This window comes from Echinops telfairi, unplaced genomic scaffold (assembly GCF_000313985.2).
Source record: "Echinops telfairi isolate 266 unplaced genomic scaffold, ASM31398v2 ScPeMD7_21;HRSCAF=78, whole genome shotgun sequence".
Lineage (NCBI taxonomy): Eukaryota > Metazoa > Chordata > Mammalia > Afrosoricida > Tenrecidae > Echinops > Echinops telfairi.
Window position 1 is genome coordinate 14,320,138 of NW_022103918.1, and position 24,874 is coordinate 14,345,011.

Here is a 24,874-nt window from a genome sequence, read left to right on the forward strand (position 1 = left end):
TGATCGTATCAGGAAGGTGAGCACCCACTGATCTGATTTTCAGTTCTTTGATGTCTGATAACTGGTCCCTTCTGCACCTCGTGGTCAGACAGGCTGGTGTGCTTCTTCCATGTGGGCTTTGATGCTTCTCAGCTAGATTGTACTTTTTATATATATTGTTAGTTTGCATGGTTTTCCCTCAATTATGGCCGTTTGGTCTTATTTGATAAATGTGTGTGTGTGTGTTTAAACAGGGCTATGTAGCACTATTTATAGTAAATATTTCCTTTTGACAAAGTCCTTTCCCTTCCAAATATTATTAGATATGTATTTGTTTACATTTTCTTCTAAATGCTTTTTAAGTTGAATTTTGCTATTGTTTTACCCCCACCCCCCTTATTTTGTCACTTCCATTCTTCCTTCATTCATTCTTTTATCCTTCTCCTAACTTATTATTTAATTTAACTTCTTAGACCTTTCCTCCTTATTTTTTGCTTAAAATCATTTTATTGGGGGCTCTTTTTTTATTTTAAAGGGAATTTGAAGCACTTATTTTTATTTTTTTAAACAATTTCATTGGCACTTCATCCACATATCATACAATTCAATAGTTCAATCATGTCAAGAATCATCACCACAATCAATTTTAGAACATTTTCTTCTTCCTTGTACTCATGGTTATTAGGGTAATCATTTTTTAAATTGTGGCAGAAATATAAACAACAAAACATTCAACAACTTCAATTCAACAACTTCTGTGTGTATAATTCAGTGCCATTGATTATATTCTTCATGTTGCACAGCTATTATTGATATATTTTTTCCAAATTATCCCACCCCCATTAACATAAATTCAATGCTCCCTAAGCAAAACCTCTTCCTCCTTCACCTATGGTGACCACTGGTCAGCTTTGGTTTCTTCTTTTTTAGTAGTTTTCTTGATATAAAATTCACATATCATAGACTTTCAAAGTTAAATCACTTTTAGAAAGTTTTTTCTTTTCAAATCATTTTATTGGGAGCTCATACAACTCTTTTTTTTCCTTCTCTTTCCCTCCCTAAACGTTTTATTGTAAATTAAATGCAGGTTACAGGGCAGGTCGCAGGTATATATTCACTTAGTCGTACGCATTCTGATTCAGCTCACCCACTGCAACCCCTTCAAAATACTCATGCGTATCCCAGCTGCTCTCTGTTTCTGGCTTCCATGCCTGCTTCTCTGCTCATCTTCTGAATGCTGTCCTCAGGTCAGCGCAGCCCTTTTGATCTTTTTTTTTTTAAATCATTTTATTAGGGGCTCATACAACTCTTATCACAATCCATACATACATCAATTGTGTAAAGCGCATTTGTACATTCATTGCCCTCATCATTCTCAAAACATTTGCTTTCCACTTAAGCCCCCGGCATTAGGTCCTCATTTTCCCCCTCCCTCCCTTCTCCCCCCCTCCCTCATGAACCCTTGATAATTTATAAATTGTTATTTTGTTGTATCTTGCCCTGTCTGACGTCTCCTTTCACCCACTTTTCTGTTGTCCGTCCCCCAGGGAGGAGGTCACATATAGTTCCTTCCCTCTTTCCAACCCACTCTCCCTCGACCCAGTTTTGCCACTCACACCACTGGTCCTGTAGGGATCATCCGCCCTGGATTCCTTGTATTTCCAGTTCCTATCTGCACCAGTGTACATCCTCTGGTCTAGCCAGACTTGCAAGGCACAGCGCCAATAACACTCCATACATCATTTGTATTAAACCCATTTGTACATTTTCTTTCTGCTTGAGCCTTTGGTATCAGCTTCCCTTTTATCCCCTCCCACCCTCGTGAACTCTTGATAATTTATAAATTATTTTTATTTTTATATTTTACAATGTCCGCTGTCTCCCTTCACCCACATCTTTGTTGTTCATCCATTGGGGGGGGTGGGGGGGTGAGTAGGCCTTTCCTTGGTACTATGCTGCACCCTGGCTGGCTCGTCCCTTCCTTGTGACCCTTCTGTGAAGGGATGTTCAATTGTCTACAGATGGGCTTTGGTTGGCCATTCTGACCCCCCTCATTCCCATCAAAATGGTTGCTTGTTCTGATACCTGATTCCATCGGTACCTGGTACGTTGTGATCACACTGATTAGTGTGCTTTTTCCATGTGGGTTTTGTCGCTTCCCTGCTAGATGACCACTTGTTTAACTTCAACCCTTCAAGAGCCCAGACGCTATATATTCTAATAGTTGGGCACCATCAGCTTTCTTCACCACATTTGCTTATGTACCCATTGGACTTCAGTGTTTATGTTGGGAAGGTGAGCATCACAGAATGCCAGGTTATTAGAACAAGGTGTTCTTGTATTGAGGGAGGGCTTGAGTAGAGGCTCAATGTTCGTCTGCTACCTTAATACTTAACCTATATATATATGTATATAGACCTATATCCCTATCATTATATATTAATATATTTACATATGTACATGCCTATGTTTATACCTCTATAAATATCTTGCCTTCTAGTTATTTCCTCTATTTCCTTTTACTTTACTTTTGTCCCACTATCATGTTTGGCCTTCATTCGGCCCTCTGTACTTCCTCTCAGCTAGATTGCACTTGATCGAAACCCACCAGGCATTCTATGCCCTCCTTGCAATCAGTTTTAGATCTCTTGTTCCCTTGTCCCTGAGTTTGTTGGCTCCCCTCTCCCTTACCCCCACCTCCTCCTCTCCCCCACCTTTGAACTTGTTGTTTTCTCCTCGGGATTGTTTATCCTGCCTATCTTATATAGATAGACATGAATAAAAAAAGAAAACAAACAAACTAACAATAGCCTATGAATAATTCCAGGTCTCTCTGCTGACCATTAAGAATATTTTCCGATCAGGTCTGATGTAGTGCCAAGCCCTGCTTCCCAAGTCCAAAGCCTTTTCTTCAGAATTCCTTGGGGACTTTGTTGCTTTGTTCCCCTTGCTACTCTTCCTTCATATTATACCCTGGTGTGGGGGTTGGGTCAGACCAGGCACAATTCCCACTCTGTGTCTCCAGTGCTGTCTTCTATAGCACTGTGAGTAAGGGGTCATGGTGCCTTGTGGTGAGGCCGACCCTACAGTCCTCTCTGTGCATTGGCTGTTCCGAGTGGGAATGATGTCCTTGAAGCTTGGTGGGCCAGGACACTGTCCATAATCCCTCTCCGGGCTGTATCTTCAGTGCTTTCCTTTGTAGTGCATTCTTCTGGTGAGGGGTGTTGGTGGAGCTGGAATAGGGGCAGCCCCTGCAGACCTCTCTGTTAGTTCACTGCTTCATGCTGACGTGTTGCCCTCAAGTTTTGGCGCACCAGGTTGAGGTCGGATCTCTCTCCCTTTCCTGTGGAGACAATAAACAGTACCCTCCCGTAGTAGATTAGTGCCCTGCCCCCTTCCAATGCTTTTATTCCCCACCCCCCATTTTTCTTGTTCACCCTGCCCTTCTTTTCCCCTTCTTTATGTTAGTACGCTGTATGCATCATTGGGCTTGGTCTGTCGGTCCCCTGCCTCTGTGTCTGTCCCTCAACCCGTAAATTATATATTAAATAGTTTTTCTTCTGTTCCCACTGTGTTGATTGCAGCTACCTCAGTAGACTCATATTGTACTTGTCCTTTTTTGTTTGGCTAACTATGCTTAGCATAATTTCCTCCAACTCCTCCCTTATGACAATGTGCTTCACGTGTTCATCACTGTTTTCAGGCATGTGTAGTAGTAGTACTCCATTATGTGTACGCACCAGAATTTTCTAATCCACTCGTCTATTGATGGAAAGTTTAGTTTTTCCAGATCTTTGTGATTGTGAATTGTGCTGCAATAAACATTGGAGCACAGATGGCTGGTCGCTTTTTATTTTTTACTTCTGAGTATATGCCCAATAGGGGGATTGCTGGGTCAGAAGGTACCTCAATTTCCATTTGCTTTAGATAACTCCAGATCACTCTCCACAGTGGCTTGTACACAAGACTACCTGCAGTGGATGAGAGTTACCATGTTGCTGCATCCCCCCCAATATTTATTCCTCTCTGATTTTTTGAATTGGGCTATCCTCAGGGGTGTTAGGTGGTATTTCATAGTTCTAATTTGCATTTATCTGATGGCTAATGATCGTGAATATTTTCTCATTTTTATTGGCCATTTGGTTTTCCTCACTAGTGAAATGTCTGTTCAGGTCCTTTTCCCACCTCCTCAGATGGCTGTGTTTTATCTTTTTTTTCTCTTGTTGCAGGCTATTAGGGTATTATATAATTAAGTAATAAACACTTTCTCTGAGGTGTCATTGCTAAATATATTCTCCTAGTCTGTGGGTTCTCTTTCTCTTAGAGAAGAGAAGTCTTTCAATGCACAGATGTGTTTTATCCTTAATATTTCCCATTTTTCAATTTCAGCTTCTTCTGTGTGTGTGCCCTTCCATATTTTGGTTAGCCTATGTATTCCCTGTTCCAAGGTTCTCAGGTTTGTCCGGATTCCTTCATTGTTGGACCTAATAGTCTGGGGTTTTACTTTGAGGTCTGTGATCCACCTTGAGTGTGTTCTTGTGCATGGGGAGAGGTAAAGATCTTGCTTCATTTTTCTGCATGTAGATATCCATTTTTTCCAGCACCACTTGTTGAAGAAGCCTTCCACTTCCCATTTGATGTTTTTGGGGCCACTTATCGAAGACCAGTTGTCTATATGTTGCTGGTTTTATTTCTGTTCTCTTCAAATGGTCTGAGAATCTGTCATTATACCTGTACCATGCTGCTTTGACCACTGTGGCTGTGTAGTATGTTTTAAAGTCTTGTAAAGCAAGCCCTCTGACTGTCCTTCTTCTTGAGGAGTTCTCTGCCAATCCTGGGTTTCTTCCCTCGTCATATGAAGTTGGTAGTCTGTTTTTCCATTCTTTGAAGAAGATTGTTGGTATTTGTATCAGTATAGCAGTAAACTTATATAGTGCCTTGGGTAGGATTTACATCTTTACTGTATTGAGTCTTCCAGTCCATGAGCATGGGATATTCTGCCATTTGTGGAGGTCACTTTTGGTTTCCTGTAGTAGGTTCTGTAGTCTTCCTAGTATAAAATTTTTTGGGGTTTTTTGGTTAGTTATATCCCTAGGTATTTCAATATGTGCTTGGTTCTTGTGAAGGGCACTCCCTTCTTGATCTCATCTTCCATGGTCTTGTCCGATGTATATAGGAATCCAGTAGACTTCTGTGTGTTGATCTCGTATCCAGCCACTCTTCCATATTCCTCTATTGCTGCCAGCACTCCTGTTGTGGAGCTTAGGGGGTTTTCGATGTATTGAACTGTGTTGTATGCAAATAACGATAGATTCACCTCTTCTTCCCCCAGAAGAATGCCTCTAATGCCCTTTAATTACTTTATGTTATTAGCTAGGAACTCTAGTACAATGCTGACTAGAAGTGGGGACATGGGACATCTTTGTCTGATCCCCTTTTTCAGTGGGATTGTTTTAGTCTTTTATCCATTGACTATGACATTGGCTGTTGGTTTTTCTTACATAGTTTGTATTAACTTGAGGAATTCCCCTTCCATTCCTATCTTCTTGAGTGTCTCAATTAGGAATCAGTGTTGGATGTGGTCAACTGCTTTTTCTGCTTCTATTGATATTATCATGTGGTTCTTACCCATTTTCTTCTCAATGCAATGGATGATGTTGATGGATTTTCAGATATTCCTGGAATGAGTCCCATCTGGTCATGATGGATGATTTATTTAATATACTTTTGTATTCTATTGGCCAGTATTTTGTCAGGATTTTTGTATCAGCGTTCATTAGAGGTATCAGTTTGTAGTTCTCTATTCTTGTGGGATCCTTGCCTGGTTTGGGTATCAGTGCTAAACTAGCTTCATAGAATGAATTTGGGAGTTTACCATCTTTTTTCTATTTTTCTGGACTAGTTTGTGTAGGATGGGTGTCAGCTCTTCCGTGAATGCTTGGTAGAATTCTCCTGTGACGTCGTCTGGCCTGGGAATTTTTTTTACACTGGTAGTTTATTAATAACCTTATCTATTTAGTCTATTGCTAGGAGTCTATTGAGGTTCTTAACTTCTATCTGAGATATTCTAGGGAGGGATTGTTTTTCAAAGTATTTGTCCATGTCTTCCAGGTTGTTGAATTCATTGGAATACAGATTTTCATAGTAGTTTGTAATGTTTCTTTTAATCTCATTAGGATCCATTGTGATTTCCCCTGACTCATCCCTCATCCTGGCTATTGATATTTGCTCCTTCCTATCCTTGGTTAGGTTTGACAGCAGTATACCAATTCTCTTAATCCTATGAAAGAACCAGATTTTTGCTGCACTGCTTTTTTACATTGGTCTTTTTCTTCCCACTCCTTTACCTCTGCCCTGATGTTTATTTCTTTTCTTTTGCTAATGAAGGGATTGTTCTGTTGACTCTGCTCTAGTTGCTGAAGATTTTGCATGAGCCCTTCTGTCTGTTTTCTGTGTGCATTACTTGCTATCAAACACCCTCTGATAACTGCTTTGACTGCGTCCCATAGGTTTGGTACATTGTGTTCTCCTCATTAGTTTCTAAAAATTTACTAATTTCCTCTCTAATTTGGGATAGTACACACTCATTCCACAGAAGATCGTTATTCATCTTCCAATTGTTTGTCCTTGTTTTTTTAATTGTCTTTTTGTTTATCTCCAGCTTTATGGCATGGTTGTCCAAGAGGGATGTCTGAGTGATCTCTACATGTTTGAATTTACTCAGTTTCTACTTGTGCCCCAGCATGTGGTCTATTTTTGAATAAGAGCCATGTGCACTTGAAAAGAAGTTGAACTTTTTGCTGATAGTGGTGTATTAAAATCGTTGAGTGTGTGATTTCTGTTTTCATTTTTTGAAGAATTTGTTTGACACATTTCACAGATCTCTCATTGGGCATGTATATATTTATTATGCTCACTAGTTCTTGATCTGTTCCTTTTAGCATTATTTAGTGACCAGGCTTATCTCTTGTTATGATTTGCATCTTGTGATCGATTTTGTTTGAGATTAGGATGACAACCTTTGCTTTTTGTCGTTGTTACTGCTTGCTTGGTATATTTTTGGCCAGCCTTTTATTCTTAGCCTTTTTCTGTCTGTAACCTGAAGGTGTGACTCTTGCAGGCAACGGATTGTTGGATTATATTTTCTAAACCATTCTGCAAGCCTTTGTCTTTTAATGGGCAAATCAGACCGTTGACATGCAGCGTTATTACCACCAACTGGGGATCCATTGTTTTCATGCCCATACCTTTTGTGTAGGGTGTTTCCTTTCTCCCCACATAACATTGTGCTGAGTCCATGTGTGTGTTGGGGGGGTGGGGGGGTGGTGGCGTTCATTCTTTCCTTCTTTTCCCCATTGAGGCAATGTTATCTTGGTGGGGTTTTTCAGCATTTTGACTTCCAGGTGGGGTAATGCTATGTGGTAGTCTTCTATTTGTATTTGGTGAATGTTGATCTTCTGACCACAGTGAGTCAGCAAGGATTTTTTGCAGGGTTGGGTGTATTATAATGTATTCTTTGAGTTTTTCCCTGTCTGGGAAGACTCTTACCTCTCATCTAGCTTGACAGACAGTTTGGCCGGATAGAGAATTATTGCATTGGATTGTGCTCTTTAAACTTTTGGAAGATGTTACTCCACTCTCTCCTCTTTATAATATCTGCTGATAGGTCTGAGCATCATCTTACCTGAGTACCATTTATGTGACTGCCTTTTTTCCCTCTCTAGCTGCTATTATGAGTTTTTCCTTTTCCTCAAAGTTGGATAATTGAACTTTTATGTGTCTTGGCAATTTCTTCTTGGAGTTTAGTCTAATTTGTGTCCTCTCTGCTTCCTGTATGATTGTCTGATTCTCATTCATTAAGTTGGGGAAGTTTCTTTAGTTGTTGACTTCTTGTGTCTTGTTCCGATATTCCTATTATTTGAAAATTATTCCTCTTCATAGAATCTGTCATTAAGCTCAGATTTTCTTCTGCCTTTTTGATCACCCTGTTTGACTGTCTTTCCCGTTTGTTGAAGTCTGCCTGATTGTCCTCAAGATCACTGATAAGATTCTCCACCTCTTCTAGTCTGTTGGTGAGATCTGTTATCTTGGTTTTTGCTTCTGTTACCTCTCCTCTTAACTCTTGTGTTTTATTTGGTGTGTGGACTTCATCCCATCGATCGTGGACTTATCTCCTCAATCTTTGTATCCTTACTGTGTATTGCTTCCCTCATAGCCTGTACCACTCCAAGAAGCACTCTGAGGATTTCTTTTAGTGACAGATCAAGGTCTGCTTCTTCTATCAGTATTGTTAGGTTTAGGACTACCTCCAGCGTTGCATTTTGTTTCTCTTGTTTTCTTGTTGAGTGTGTTGAAGTACGTTGCAGCGTTTGTGTTGCTTTGGTGATACTCGGTGCCATAATCCCGAAAGACACGGGGCCCTGATCTTTCTCTGTGGCTGTGGGGCCTGCCTATGGCCCATATAAGGCTACTACACAAGGAAGGTGTGATGGAAGTTTGAGCATTGGGAGTGCTCAAAAGATGGCCGGTGGCCAGTGACTGTGAGTATTCTACTGGACCAGGCCCATGTGTGCCTATGGTGTGTCTGTGGGACTGGGCTGGGCAGGATACTGCTGGGCTGGGTTGTGCTATGGGTGGCGGGAGGGCGGAGGGTGGCAACAGCAAATCTGGGCCAGAAGCCACGTGTTTGCAGAGGTACCGTGGGTAATCCCTGCGGTTGGTCGCTGCCTGGCAGAGAGTCTGCAGAACCTTGGCAATGCTGCAGGAAAGCCCCAGTGTCGGGTGGGCCAGCAGAGAAGCTGTGTGGTCATGGCATTACTGTGTGTAGGCCCCTGGGGCGGAAGCAACGTGGTAGAGAAGCTATGATTCTGCAGCTGCCGCGCAGGAAACCTGAGGGTTGGAGGTGACCTGGTGGAGAAGCCACTAGTTCAGGACAGGCTCACCAGAGGGCTGCAGTGTCCAGGTCGGCCCTGTTAGACACTGCAGGAGACGGCGGATGGGTTCTGCCTGCAGCTGTAAGAGCCACAGTCTCTCACTTTGGAAGGATCCATGTAATCGCAGCTGTTCGAGCCCCACACGGATAGCTGTTGGGCTACAGCTGCAGTGGCATGGGCTGCAGTTAGTAGGTGAGTGAAATCTGGGCAAAGGTGCCTGAGCTATGTGTGGGTGACAGGGGTGGGGGTGGGTTCCAACCGTGGAAGTATGGCCACTGGCTGATGGTGTGTAGATCTGTTTGTTGACGGGCTTGCCTCAGGTGGGCTGTGGACAGGGTGAGCTGGGGCTGTGAGCTGGCGGCGGGAGGGTACCAGGTCCGGGTGTCAGAAGAGGTCTGCTCATGGTTGTGAGTGTAGCAAGTAAACTTAGGGCAGAGCCTAGGGGCACCAAGACATGGTTAACTGTGAGGCAAGATCACTTCCTTGGCCTAGGGAGTACTCTGGATTGCTACAGGAGTTAATTCACTTTACCTGAACCCCCCCACTCAGTCTCCTAATCGCTGAATTTACTGATCTCCACAGAGCTCTCCATCTAGCTGCTTACCTGGGTATCATCTTACCAGAAGTGTCCTTATTTATTTTTATATCACCCTTTTTAACCACTGAGGGTTTATTTAGCCTTGTGGGTGAAATGAGTGTCTAACTTGATATTTTTCCAAACAGATAACCCATTCTAGTACAATTTGTTGAAACATTACTGCATTCCTCCAACACTCTGTCATTAAGTTTCCTCTTAAAAGGCTAGCATATGCTTTCTTGGGGTAAGGTTGTTAATAGGTATTTTACAAATGTTGCTCTAAATTTCTCCTTTCTTACTTTTTAAACAGTATCATTTTCCCCATTTCTAATTGTACATCTTTAGAATCAACATTTTAAGGCATACATTTTAAACTTTAGATTTAACTTTTTATTTAAATATAATTTTTCTTAATTTTCACTGATCTAGTTCTTTAGTGTTGGTCGGTGAACATTTAGAGAAGAGAACTCATAATGTTGAGATGTTGAAAGTTCGGTGGAAGCTTGGCTGGGCTAACAAAGCCAGGGGAAGGATAGTTCCTTCTGGGTGCACTGGGTCCCTTCTTTGCCCTTGTCACTCATCAAAGCCTCTTAGTAGTGAGAGCCCTGCTGTTGTCGGGCGTAGGCATTGGGCTACTAACCCCAAGCCAGCATTTTGAAACCACCAGCTCTCCCGGGAGGCTTTCTACTCCTGTAGTCTCTGAAGCTCACATGGGCAGTTCTACTCTGCCCTATAGGGTTACCATGATTTAGAATTGACTAGATGGCAGTGAGTTTGGTTTTTGGTTTTGAATTAATTGGTTTCATAACACTTTTTCCTCTATTGCAAATTATATATATCTATATTGCAAATTATATATCTATATTGCAAATTATATATGTATATATATATATTTCAGAGGGATTTTTAGACATTTGGATCAACATACACAGTTTACCATTAATAGCATTACTATAGCCAAATAAAATGAATACCTACAAATGACTTAACAGGATCAGACAGGTAATAAATAAAGAGGCTGGATGAGAAAGTGGGAACTTGGTGTGCATATTGAGCAATTTCCACGGGGATTATATGGTCATTATTGATAGATCCAACTTTTTATGAGGAACCAGAAATTTAGATTTTTATGTGAAATCTTGCAAATTCCAAATCAGTGTTTACCAAAGTAGGTGGCATTGCCACATGGAGGGTGCTGGAACGATCCAGGGGGCTTCAAAAGCAGATACCTACACTTTACCCTGGACTATCAGCTGCAGTACAAAGTTTTTCTTTGCTGTGGGCACGGGGGCTTAGTAATTTTTTTTCTGTAAAGGGGTCAGTAGGCCAAATAAGTTTGGAAATCTATACTCTAAATCATAGTGCTCTCTACTGGCTATTAGTTCTTCACTCAACTAAGTCATGGAAGACTCATCTGTGCCCAGGATAATTTCTTAAAATGGCAAAAGGGTATTTTATGATTGTCCTTAAGTGTCCCTCCATCTTTACCTTTTGTGAATTAACTACATCCTGCCATTTTCTGTGCTGAAGTATGTCTGTTTTATGCCTTATACTGCTTCTTCCTCTGCTCTGTCCACCTAACTGTGAACTCTTACTCTGCTCCCCTAAGATTCAGTTCATCCCAGCATGTCTTTCTCTACTAAGCCTTCTTTGCATACTTTCTTCCTCCTAGAGAGCTACTTTTCTCCCCTTTTGTGTACTCTATAAGGGTAGGGCAGTGCATTATTCATCCTTTATATCCTCAGCACTTTAGTGCAATGATGGAACAGTATAGATACCCCAAACCAATCCCATTGTTGTGGAGTTGATTGTAATTGACAACAGACCTTTAGGACAGAATAGATAGGCTCCCATAGGGTTTCCAAGCATATACTCTTTAAGAAAGCATTCTGCTCCTACGGAGCATCTTTCTCCTATGGAGTGAATCATGGGTTTAAATAGTTCACCTGTTGGCCACTGAGTGCTCTAACCGTAACACTGCCAGATCTCCTACATACCATATATCTGCAGTAAATATTGGTGGGAAATGATCCAGCTAGTAAAAGGTATTGCTGGGGCCTGACCCCCTTGCCTGACTATTAATCTCTTGCTCTTTGGACTGTACCTCACAGAAGAAGGAGATTGTCTGCTCTCTCCTGAGAACAGACTGCACATACAGTATCCAATCTGAGGACTTACCATAGTGTGTTTTGATAACAGCTAATGATGCAACCAGGAAGACTTTTTTACTCTGAGGTTATAGAGTAGCACTAACAAAAGTCTTCTCTCCAAAATGCAGTGTGTAAAAACTAACTGCGATTTAATTTGTTATACCAGTCAGGCAAAGGAGTTCTGTTTTTCCACTTGAGGAAGGGGATGGTAAATGGTCAGGGATCCCACATTTATTTATAGATGGTCTCAGTGCTAGATTTGTTATCTCCTTTCCCCAGGCTTGATAAACTAAAGAATGTTGGGCTTGTCTATTAATAATGTCTCATTAATGAATTGGGGAGTTTGAAAAAAACATGTGAACAGGAAATTCAAGGGCATCTCGTGTTGATTTTCAGTCTAGGATTTCTAGACTTGTAAATTGTATCCTGTTATTTTTCTGGCTAAAGAAGGGACTTGAATAAAAGACAAAGAACAGTATTAAATCCACTAAGTCCATTAGAGGAATGCATTTACAATACAAGACACATAGTCATCCAGGTATCTGTCAGCCTTTTCCAACTTATTATATCATTTTCATAAAAGTTTGAATCACTCCTTAGTTTTGTGTGATTTGATGCTATGCCCTCTGCTCACTAATTGATAGGGTTAGGCACCGAAGATCAGATTGTTATGTGAAAACCAGCATTATTCAAAACTGGAGGGTCACCACATCAGATCACAAAAGGGAGGGCAACCGCATCATTATTATTATAACTTACCACATTACATCATTACAAAACTGCCAAGCCACTGAGAAGTCCAGCCAAGCTGATAGATACATAACCTTAGCCATCACAGCATTAGTTACTACTAAATATTTGTCATTAATGTGAAAAATAGTTGTATAATAGATTTTTTACTCATCATAAATGCAAAATATGAGACTGTGAGGTAGTTGGTAAGTGAAGATAGGATCTGTGTTTATGTCTATTTAGAAGAAAAAATTATTTCTTTTTAAAGTTAACTTCTAAAAATGATCAAAACAAAGAGTAGAATTTTTAAAAAAAGAAAACTTTTTTTGCATATATACTTAAAGATCTATTTTTGAAGGTTAAGATAACTCTAAATAATGCTTCAGTTTTTAATCCAAGTGAAATTGTTGTACATGAAATACATATATAAAATTATATCAGTTTCATTTCAGCTATCCATCAGTGTTACAGAGTGCCCACAAATGTGTTTAGCACTTCTTGCCAGGTGCTGTGACACTTTCATTACAAAAGACAGAAATTTTTGCTCCAATTTGGTCTTTCAACAGTGTTTACATGTATGTGTAATTAATATGGAAGGAACACAATAAATAGTCTTTAAATGATATAATATCTGAAAGACATGTGTTTTATTATTTCATGTACAAGTCTAGATTTTGGTGTTAAACTGATATCTGCTTAAGAGAAACTTGATGTATTAACGCCTCTCTGTTGTAGCATCTTCAACTTAATAGATTTTTATCTAAAATAGTTATCCCGATGCTATTAGTATGAATAATTTCTGTTGTTTTGCATTTACTAACACTTTTATGTTTCAAAAAATTTCCATCGGAGTTTTGCTAACTAATTTTTCTACCTACGTGAAACTCCCCAAAGGAGCCCTGCTGGTACAGAGGTTCACATGCAGCCAAATGAGAGGACAGCGGTTTGAACCCACCAATTGAGGGAGAAAGATGAGAGACTCTGTTTCAGTAAAGGTTTTCAGCTTTGGAAACCGTAAGGGGCAGTTCTGCTCTGTCCTGAAGGCTTGCTACTGGTGGAATTGACTCTGCTTATAGCAGCGGGTTTGGTTTGGATTTGGGGTGGCATCCAAACTCTGCTTCCATCTGGAAAATTCTGTGGCAAGGTAGCTATTACTTTTTTTTTAAGATACTACCTTATCCTGATGCCAATAGACATTTAAATTGGATAACAGTTACTTGTTTTGATGCCAGACTCGTGAAGCAATCTTCTAGACGCAATCTTCTGATCCTAATTAAGGCTCCCCATGGAGCTGCCCACAAAGACAGAATGCGATTGACAGATGAGGCATGGTTCAGTTCCTCTTATGGCTAGACTTTGTATTGCAAAAACAAATAAATCACCATTCTTTCTCATGAGCTTCCTTAGGATAACGCACCTCCCAGACTTTGATTGTCCCTGGGTTGTAGCAGAGTTGAGACCAGAACTTGGCAACTAGGCCAAGTGAGCAGGGCCTTCTATTGTACCAGACCCCTCCGCGTCCAGGCAGCTGCCTTTCAAGTACACATCCGAGTTCTCCATACACCTTTTGTCCTGACTTTTTACAAGCATTATGCATGGACTGAATAATTCTAGAATTGATGTGTTACTTCTTTGGGCTTTTATCAAGACACATTTTAAAAGGTTTTGCTTGCCTTTTCACATTTCTTTTTGAGAAAAGCATGTGGACCTTGGACAACTCTAATTTGGTCTTGACTCTTACTCCCCTGGAAACTGACAGATCAATTTGAAAATTGCCCCTCAGGTACCTGTCTTCTGGACATTTCTCTATTCATTAATAAGGGCAAATCAAAAAGCACTCTAAAATCCATAGGGGTGTTCTTTATTTGAGCTTCTAAGTTTCTTTCTTTTGTAAATGTTTGTTGAAAGTAGAAACAGATTTTTCAAATTGCAAAGTATTTGGAATATGTTATCGATGACCTTTTATTTTGTATACTTAAAAGAGGTTCCTTTGAACACCATCGATGGATATTGTGTGCAAAGGTAGATCCCAAGATAGGGCTGCAAAAATCCTAGAAACCTTTGGGGTTGGGGGGAACCATAAAATGTGAGGCAGTTGCTTCTCAACATATCCTACATCAAGGCCTGTATATTTCTGAAGGCAACATTTCCATATCTCTAACCTTTCTCTGGGGCCAAAAGATGAGGCATTCTACTTCCATAATGATTTAAACTCTTGGAAACCCACAGGGGCAGTTCTGCCCTGTCCTACAGGGTCACTGTGAGTAAGAATTAGCTTGATTGCAGGAGTGAACGCGGCCCTGAAGAAATCTTTGCTCAATGTATATCATCCTTTAGGTGTTAATAATCCTGCATATTAACATAACTACTTCTGCTTACTTATTTAATTTTTTATAATTTCAAAGACATTTATTAGAAGCACGCCTTACACTATTACTGCACACTAACATAATAAAGACAGCCCAGTGGGCCGCTCAGATCAGTGAAGGATCCCACCATGGCTGGCCAGAAACTCTCGCAAAAAGCCATCGACTGGATAGCCTTTGGGGAGATCATACCCCAAAACCAAAAGGCTATTGACAACTCGCTGAAGTCCTGGAATGAGGCCCTCACCTCCAGGTTGGCAGTTCTCCCCGAGGTGCCTCCCGCTATCGTCTGGGCTTACTGCAAGGCCAACGTGGCCACAGCCGGCTTAGTGGACGACTTTGAGAAGAAGTTTAAGGCCCTGAAGATCCCTGTGCCAGAGGACAAATTCACTGCCCTGGTGGATGCTGAAGAAAAAGAAAATGTTAAGACCTGTGCTGAGTTTGTGTCTCTTTCCAAGACCAGGATTGAGGAATACGAGAAGCAGATGGAGAAAATGAGGAACATCATTCCCTTTGACCAGATGACCATGGACGACTTGAACGAAGTCTTCCCTGAAACCAAGTTAGACAAGACCAAGTATCCCTACTGGCCTCATCGGCCAACCGAGAGTTTGTGAAGCGGAGTCTGAGCAGACACACTGGCCCTCCCCTGAGGCCCTCTGAACAGTAAAAATAAGAATGCTAATAATAATAATAATAATAATTAAAAAAATAAAGACAGCCCTTTCCCAAATGAGATTATAAGTATAGGCATAGCCAATAGAGTATAACTACAGGCATAGCCTACTGTATGTGTATGTGTGTGTGCTTTGTTTTTTGAGGAGGAGTGGGATGGAAGAGAAGAGGGATGGCGGACCATAATTCAATCCCTAACAGCTGCTAATAGACCATATGGTCTTATTCAAATCACCACACCACTCTGAACTCAAATGACTTCTGTTCTAGAAAAGGATTATTAATATTTTTTCTATCTAGCTCAAAGAACTAGTGTAAGACCACCAGAGAAAATACATCTGAGCATTCAAATGTAAGACATCTATTTTTAATTTAAAAAATACTTTAATAATAATGGTAGTGTTTTAAAACCCCAAATAAATAATAAAAATAAACAGAACTGAAAAATTATCATGGCCCAATGATTCTGAGAATTAGGCTGCTACTCTTGGAATGCTATCGAAATGCCAAACCATTTTTGGAAATCTTAGAATCACTGGGCTCAGGCTCATCAGATACACAGAAGTCAAGGAAGGAAAAGTCAGACATCTCCAAAATTATATTTGCTAATTGGAATTTGCTGGGAGCGGAGGGATGTGTGGACTGAATTTGAGAAATAAAGAAATCCAGATTATACAGAATTAAAAAGGGTTCTTCTTGCAGTACTTCTCAACATCTCTAAAATGCTAAGAGGCACCCTAAATCCTCAAAAGAGGTGTAGATACAAAGGTGAATCCCAAAGTTTTGCTCTGTAGGGTCCAGTTCATACACGAGAGGGCTTGTTCTAAACAAATGCATCTAAATATGTCTATAGTAGCAGTGGATAACTGCAGAACAGTTCTCTCAGTAATACATGTTCTAGTCTTGTGAGGGTGCCTTCAAAACAAGAAAGGTCCAATCAAAACCGTGGCTTCCAAAGGAAGCTGAGCACCAGTTAAATTCAAGGCAGAGAGGTCAACTTAGAACAGCGGTTCTCAACCTGGGGGTCGAACGACCCTTTCACAGGGGTCACCCGATTCATAACAGTAGCAAAATGACAGTTATGAAGTAGCAACGAAAATAAGTTTATGGTTGTGGGGTCACCACAACATGAGGTACTGTATTAAAGGGTCCCAGCATTAGGAAGGTTGAGAACCACTGACCTAGAAGATTAAAACAACTGTTTTTTGGACTCAAAAGGGACCTTCTCAAAGAACACCAGATGATCATGGGAGCTGGTTAGGAAGAAGTTTCAAGAAAATTGAACATTGCATTGGTTGAATAACCATTGTGGAAAGTGGTGTCTCAAACAACTGGGATTAGGAAATCCATAGAAGCCAGCAATACCTCTGCTGGGCATACCCCCTAAAGAAGTAAGAGACATATGCACTCCTGTGTTCATCACAGCACTACTCACAATAGCACGAAGTTATAAACAGTAGATGAATGGGTAAGGAAACTTCTTTATTCACAAAAGGAACACTATGCATCCCTAAAAGAACACTCAGGAATCCGCGAAGCACCTAACGATATGGGTAGATCTGGAGAATGTAATCTGATCAAAGTTAATCAATCCAAAAAGGACAAACATTGTATGAGACCACTACTGTCAAGATAAATGCCAAGAAAAATACTTGTATAACAAAGGAACAGACTTTGGAGGGTGCTGAAGGTAACAGAGGGAAGACGAAGCAATGGACAAGAGGTTGGACAGGTACGATGAAATGTAAGCCTGACACACAATTCACAATAAAACTAATTCTCAAGGGAAGGAATAAAACTTCGTTGTTGACGAGAGGGCCAGGAAAGGTGTGCTCAGGAATTGTTTTCCATCCTAACAATGCCTCGGTCTACTCTGCTAGGGTAGAAACGGTTGTCCTCTGAGAATTTCACTGGGGAATCTTACCTGATCCACCCTACAAGCCCTGATCTTGCTTCTTCAGATTTCCTTATGTCCCCAAAGCTCAAAGATCATTTAAACACGTTTGAAAAAATGTCCTTCAAGATACGAGAGATTAAACAAAAAAGCAGACATTTTGATAGATACCATGTGAAGATCACTAATGAGCCAAGGAACAAGGACTTCCTCCAGAGCTGACAAAGAGTGAAAGCCATCCCCTCGAGTTGGTACCCTGAATTCACACTTCTAGCCTCCTACACCGTGAACAAAATTTTCCCCCTCTTTTTAAAGCCACTCACTTTTGATATTTTGGCAGTAGATACCTAAGACACCATCAGGGCCTAGATTAGATCTCTGAACTTTTCTTTTTACAGCTGTACTTTATAGAGTATATCTCTTCTTCACTTATTGATCATCCCGTTATGACCATTGTGAAAATTACTCTCTGATGATTTTGTGCGTTAATGTTGTATGTCCGACGGTAATGAATGCAAGGTGAGACTAATACTGGCTGTGCTGGTTAAGGTCATATGTCACCTTAGTTGGGCTGTGATTCTCAGTGATTTGGCAGTTTTCTGTTGATGTAGTCATTCTCCATCTTCACATCCCCCTGATTCTTTGCTTAACACCCTAGTCTTTGGACCCTAACCATGTCCATAACTGAAGCTTTGGTATACTTTACTTTTTGCCTGGACTTCTCTTCATCCTCCCTTTTTCATTTGATGAGAGGAATGTGGGACTTGGTACTCCCATAGAGAGCGACAGGCTTGCAAACTTAGAGGGGCAGTTCTAATCTGTCCTGTAGGGGCACTGTGAGTCTGTATCTACTCGATGGCAAGGAGTTTGGTTTCTGGTTTTCTCCCATTTGATAAGTTGATCCTTTCATTCATTAATATCTACAATATGCCAGAGATGATACTCTCATGGTGAGTGTGGAAAAAATGAATCAAGAAAATTCTTGTCTGGTATTATCCTTCCTAGTTTAATGGAATGTTGATATACTGCAGTACCTGAAATACGTTCGGTACAAATGCTAAAGAACACAAAAGAATGTCTCTGCCTATGTCCCTCAGGCAGAGTTCCTGCATTCAGAACATAACTGGTTAGGGGGTAGGTCATGTAAAGGCTGGAAGACTGGAAAGGTCAGGAAGAGTGAGGGGCGAGGAAGGACAGCAGATGAGACTAGAAGGCATGTTGGACACAGCACTTGGAGTCCCAAGACTAGATAGCTCTCTAGCTTTGTAACTTTTCCAAGCTTTAGTTCTCAACCTTACAAGGCTATTGTGAAATGCAGACATACACCGAAAGTGCCTCTCCCGTAAATCCTCAGGGAAAAGGGAAAATCCCTGACACGGATATCTTACAGCTCCTGGCATATGCCAGACTCACCATGGTCGGCAGTGCGAAACCACCAGCAGTTCTGCAGAAGAAAGACTGGGCTTTCTTTATCCCTGACCAGTTACAGGCTTGGAAGCCCACTGAGTAGTCGCTGTCAGTCAACACTGACTAGATGGCAGTGTGTGGAAGGTGCTCTTGTTTATCATGCTAAGTTCTTTGACTTGCTGTAGGCAGTGCGGGGTCATGGGTGATTTTAAGCAAGTCTCATCAGCTTGACATCATAGAAAGAATTAGAGTTTACCAGAGAGGAACTACTTTATGACAGCAAAATAATTAGTTAAATTTTAGACATAGTGAATTTGAGTCACAAGCATGTACTTTGAGCCATGAGCCCAGTAAGGCCTGAGGCTGAGTGTTGACCTTGTTTACTGAGTCCTTTTAACCTGTACTCAGATAGGAGCCCTGGTGGCAGAGCAGTGACGCACTCACCTGCTAACAGGTCAGCAGTTCCAACCCACTGGGTGCTTCTTGGAGAAAGTGGTGGCAATCTGTGTCCAAAAAGATGACAGCCTTGGAAATACCCATGGGCAGTTCTGATTTGAACTGCCCCGTTGCTCTGAGTCAAGACCGACTCCATGGTCGAGGGTCTACAGTTGACTCCCGAGCAATAGGTGGGATTGGGGCAATGACATCCACTCCCTGCCGTCAGAACTCTGTATCCAACTTTGACTCCCCTAAAACTTTACCAATAGCCTACTGTTGGCTGGAAACCTTACCAGTAACTTACTTGAGTAACACACATTTTATATATGCATTATGAATTGCATGTACATAAAAGCTTTATTTAGGATTTTGGGAAAAGTGCAAGCTTTTTTCGCTTGCAGGTGGAGCTGAAGTGACGGTGTCACCAATTTCCTTCTTTACAAAGATCTTTATGCTGCATTTATTTTCTCGAGGTGGCCAGGAGCAGCACCTGGAGCCTTAATCGACTGTACAGAGCAAGCTATTCAACTTGATGTTCCTGTGCACCTTACCATTACTAGTGGCACTTCGTATGGTCCCAGGCTGTTATTAAGGATTCTAGGGATTTCACCCCATAAAAATACATGAGAACAGCAGTGTTCGCTTTTTACTGTGATGTGTGATTTGCTATTTACTGGAGATATGAACTACTCACACAGGGTAATTAGCCTTATGTGGCGTCTTAAGGAAACTCTATGTAAAAGTTCAGACTCGTGTTGTACAAATGTCGACTGTACTTGGCTTGCTCACCATTAAAAAACACGAGAGAAGTCTTTCTGTCTCATTCTATCACCCCTGGAGTCTAGTCCAGTGCAGATCTGTGTCCAGGGGTCTGTGTTTCTGTCTTGTTAAAGAGACGTGTGGTGTAGATGGCACATTTGGGGGCATGCTGTTACAGCTAGGAATGCAACTCTGTATGGGTACTTTTGGCCACTTGGATCTTCTCTAGGATGGGCTGCGAGGATCCCAGTTCGGATAAGCACAATCTTCCGTAGTGGATTATTCTTGTCTTTCTGGTTCAGATGTGCTATGGGATAGGCCCGTCTGTTAAGATCAGTGCCGGTGTAGAGTGGCCACCAAAGTTCAGCCTAAGCTCTTATGAAGCAGCCATTCTGCTGCCTTCCTTATGTTGACTGTCTAAAGCAGCGGTTCTCAACATGGGGGTCGCAACCCCTTTGGGGGTCGAACGACCCTTTCACAGAGGTCGCCTGATTCATAACAGTAGCAAAATTACAGGGATAAAGTAACAACGAAAGTAATTCTATGGTTGGGGGTCACCACAACATGAGGAACTGTACTAAAGGGTGGCAGCATTAGGTAGATTGAGAACCATATCTTCTTCAAAATACTGCTTTAAAATGGCTGCTTACCAATACTTCTTCAAAATGGCTACCTCAGTGGTTTTTAACAGTCGGTGCCTGCGTGCCACACACCCATACCACACATGCTCACTCACAGGATCATTAGTGGCTACCAGTCAAGGCTACAAAATCTCCTTATTGTCGCTTGACCTGATCTATACATTAGTGATGCCTGTCCAGTTCCTCCATGCATTTGCATATCATTTGAGAATAAAATGGACCTCACCCTCTGGAGCAGTGTCCTCTTTTTTGTCATGGAGCTCTCAGGGATGATGTGGAATTCAGAGTGAAATGAGGCAGCCCTGGGGCTCCTGTCCAAAGCAGCGGGTTTTTAAGGAGTGGTTTCCCCCAAAACATGTATACTTGCAAGAATTGCATTAGACTGATGTTTGTATCCATTTTTGTTTCAGCACTACTTGTCCTATAGAATTTATAGGGCAGAAATTAACTTTTTACACTTTAAGTGAACTGCGTTAGCTCTTAAGAGACTTACATTGTGGGTAGATCATAAGTATTAATAGAATCTTCATACTTATTTTCTAATCTGTAAAACCAGCACCAAATAGATTGAACCTTTCTTGTTTTGAATACTTGTCCAATCTGACTATTTAAATATAAATGTGCCTTTATTATATGTGGACCACTGGGAGTCTTGACAGCAATTCACCCTTGAGTTCTGCCAGCCCCCAGGCTAATTTCTATTGCTGTGGGAATGGTTTGTCTTTCTCTTTCTTAACTAACATTTTGTTGTTTATAATGCAGAGAATTGGGATGTGTTAACTGTTTTGGGCAGGAGGTTTGTTGTTTTTAAGTAACAAGCTGTTTCTAGAATTTGTTATAAGAGAAGTAAAGTTCAAAGTTTTTTATTTCTTAACTGAATAATTCGTTATACTATGTCGTTTCAGTTTTTGTTACTATGGCAATGACGGCAGGGACTACACCCACCTTTCCTATGAGCAACCATACTCGGGAGAGAGTGACTGTGGCCAAGCTCACGTTGGAGAATTTCTACAGCAATCTAATACTACAGCACGAGGAGAGGGAAACCAGGTACATAGGCTAACCAAGATTCCCTGCATCATTCTGTAAGCCGTGTGCCGTGCATGGAGTGCAAGCTTGTTTTCCATGCAGGCAATGGTAGCTCCCTGCCTGCAGCTTTAAGTTTCCTCAACTGACCTAACAGTCCACCTCATTACTGGTTTTGAGTTCAAAAAGTAACTTCTTGAGCGACCAAAAGTCCTCTGTACTCATGTACGTAGATCAATTCATTTGATGGTTTAAACAAAATTGTTCCTGCCATGAAATTAAGTAATACATTTCTTTTTAGAGGAATGCTACGTGAATTACTGGCTTTAAATTAAAAGACGTTTAGTGTTGTGTGTCTTTGAGTTGGATGGCAGAATAAAAGACAAATGACTTTGTCTTCAAGAAACGTATCGCAAATAAGAATGAAAATTATCACTAATAGAAGGGCGAAGAAGGGGGAGACTGCCTTTGTGGAAAACCGTTGAGAAGGTACCCTAAGTGGTGGTGGAATTTGAAGACCTTAAAGGCAGAGCACTCCTCACACATTCATACGAGGAGGAAGAGCTAAGTGAGCTGGAGGCAGAGTTTCAGAAACCAGTGCTGGGTAGGGCAGCGTCTCACGTAACACAAGCAAAGCAAGTGCTGGATTTCAACATTTCAAAGGAGGTGTTCTCAGGCGGTACAGAGCTGGCAAGCAGAACAGTCCAGTGGTCACAAGTGGTCCTCTGGAAGAGAACTTTAGTGACTTTGTGTAGAAGGGATTGGGGGAAGGAGAGATTAGAAACAGCGATGGCTGGAGATGTGCCCCAGGTGAATGGAAAGGCACCTTGGACTAGAATTGATGACAAGAGTAGGGGAAATGGCAGGTGAGAAAGAGGAACAAGTCATGACAGCTAACTGAATATGAAAAGTGACATAAGTAAGTTCATCTTGACTTTGAAATTTCATTTTGGGCACCTGAGAGAGGATAGTGATCTAAGTTAGGAAATAGGAACAAAAGCAGAAAAGTCTGATTTCAAATTTGGCTTTGGACATAGCACATTTGAGATTTTAGAAAGACATTTAGGTGGCATGAACTTTGAACTCTTGACTGGATAGATAAAGAAGAGAGTTAGGAATTTGAGAAATAGATGTGCCAAAATTAAGTAACTAGTATGAGGGTGGCAGTTGACAACTTAGAAATTCATTCTAGTAAAATGATGAACTGGGTGCCTAGATCAACCCTTACACTGAAACCAACTTACATTTTAAATGATTAAAATAATCAGCGGTCTTGTCGAACCAAATAAACATAGGAGCCTGAAGAATAAGTACGGTAAGCAGAGGACTGAAACCTAGTGCTTTCCAGGAGGGTCTGCGTTGAACCAGGTGAACTTCAGCGTTTGTTTTCAGAGCTCAGGAAAGAAGACACAATAGACTGTGCTCACTGACTGGGGAGTCGACTTGGAGATGGCCCCGGGGTATGCCGGAGCCACATGGGTAAATGTGGTTTCTATACCAGAGACCTGTTTCTGCCCTGCTCACATCCTGCAGCTCAGCCTCCTGGCTCACCACTAAGCTTATTCTCCTTGAAGCCACTGTCTCAGAGGGCTGTACCCTCAGTACATTTATAAAGGTAAACCAGAAATAAATCCTCTGGGGATGAACCAGAAATAAACTTACCTTCCTCCCTCCACACACATAATCTGTACCCCCAGGAAAAAAAATTACCAATTACCAGCTCAAAATACTCTGCTGAGAAGACACAAAGCAAAGCCGTTCCCTAAGAATTTGTAACCACATCCTGGTCCTCCCATGGATTTGTAGTCCAATGCTATATAACGGATGGTGCCAAAATTTTAAGTTGGGTTAGCAAACCGATGGTGCCACTATGGGCCTCTGAGAAGACAGTGCAAATCACAGGTGCTACCTTTACCACAGACCCTGAGGAAGTTCCTCTCATACAATTCTAAAATAAGGAATCATTTATAGTTTATCAGAAAATTAATCAAGAAAGTTCCACACTATGAACAAGAGCCTGCAGAAAGTCTCTAAAGAAGTAAGAGAACCTGGTATGTATAAGTTAGAAAATAATGAGTTTTGAAAAAGAGCCACACCTTTCTTTAAAAAGCAAAAGATTACCTGACTGAGCATTTGCACTTCTAGGCACATGCTCAAAGTAATGGAATTCAGTAAGATGCAGATACTTGGACATCAGGTTCGTTGCATCACTATTCACAGTAGCCAAAAAGTAGAAGCAACCCAACCATCCCATCAGCGGATGAATGGATAAGCAAAATGGTGTGTGTACACATTCAGTTATTAAGAAAAGTGAAGTCCTGATAATGTACTGCAAGAATAATGAACCTGTGAAACATTAAGATAGAGAAACAAGTCAGTCGCTAAAGAACAATGATTGTGTAGTATCACATAAAGGAAAGACAAGAACAGGCAACTGTTTATCTGGTTGCCAGAGGTGGAAAGGAAGAGACAAGAACAGTTTATTGCTTTAGGGACACTGAGTTTCTGTTAAGGGAAATGGGGAGAGGTAATGAATAGTTACACACCTAATGGATGTAATTAACGTTTCTGAATTGTACCGGTGGAAAAATGTTGAAATGGCAAATATTATATGTATTTTTATCACAATTAAAAAGAAACCAGCAGAGCTCCTAGAAATAAATGAATTGAAATCTCAATGGATAGGTTTAATTGCAAATTAAACACCATCGAGGAATTAGTGAACTAGAAAATAAAGTTTAAGTAATTATTCATAAGGCAGCTTAGAGAAACAGTGGGAAAACAAGAAAATAGTTCAGCATGGTGAATAGTGAGATGTAAGCTAACATATATCTAATAAAAATTCCTTAAAAAGACAAAATGAAGCAAGAGCCAGCAAAGACGAGGTCACTAGCAGGAAGGTCAAAGGTTGAAGCACGGCAGAGGGAAAGTGGTCGCAGGGGCAGAAGTTGCAGATTAGGAGATATGTCTGCATAGAAGTGGACTGTCACAGCAGCAGTTTAAAACGTCTCACGTTTTCAAAACAGAATCAAAATGTTCTTAGAGATCTTTGTATCCCTCTGATATAAAGGGGAAAAGAAAACTGATTGAAGTTCAGACTTGCTAGATTAAGTACACATGTAGGGTTTTTTTTGTGTTTTGGAAGTTGAAACCTTGGTGGCAGGTTGATTACATAGGACCACTTCCATCATGGAGGGGACAACGTTTTGTTCTTACTGGGATAGACACCTACTCTGGATATGGATTTGCCTTCCCTGCACGCGATGCTTCTACCAAAACTACTATTCGTGGACTTAC

General features: G+C 41.1%; 2 protein-coding genes across 4 annotated transcripts in view; both read left to right on the forward strand.

Moving 5' to 3' along the window:
• Nucleotides 1-24,874, forward strand: part of STK38L (serine/threonine kinase 38 like) — a 111,016-nt gene that overhangs the window by 62,281 nt on the left and 23,861 nt on the right. For both annotated transcript variants that reach the window (XM_045288438.1, XM_004699993.2), the window contains exon 2: nt 21,457-21,601. In XM_045288438.1, coding sequence (XP_045144373.1) covers nt 21,468-21,601 — 134 coding nt within the window. In that variant the 5' untranslated portion in view covers nt 21,457-21,467. The remainder of the gene's footprint in view (nt 1-21,456; nt 21,602-24,874) is intronic.
• LOC101643680 (ATP synthase subunit d, mitochondrial-like) lies at nt 14,869-15,361 on the forward strand. 2 transcript variants are annotated; one of them, XM_004699992.2, is made up of 2 exons: nt 14,869-15,093; nt 15,166-15,361. In XM_004699992.2, the coding sequence occupies exons 1-2, from the start codon at nt 14,869-14,871 to the stop codon at nt 15,352-15,354; spliced, it is 414 nt and encodes a 137-aa protein (XP_004700049.1). In that variant the 3' UTR covers nt 15,355-15,361. The 2 variants fall into 2 exon arrangements, with proteins under 2 accessions (XP_004700049.1, XP_004700048.1); XM_004699991.2 differs by having other exon boundaries at nt 14,869-15,361.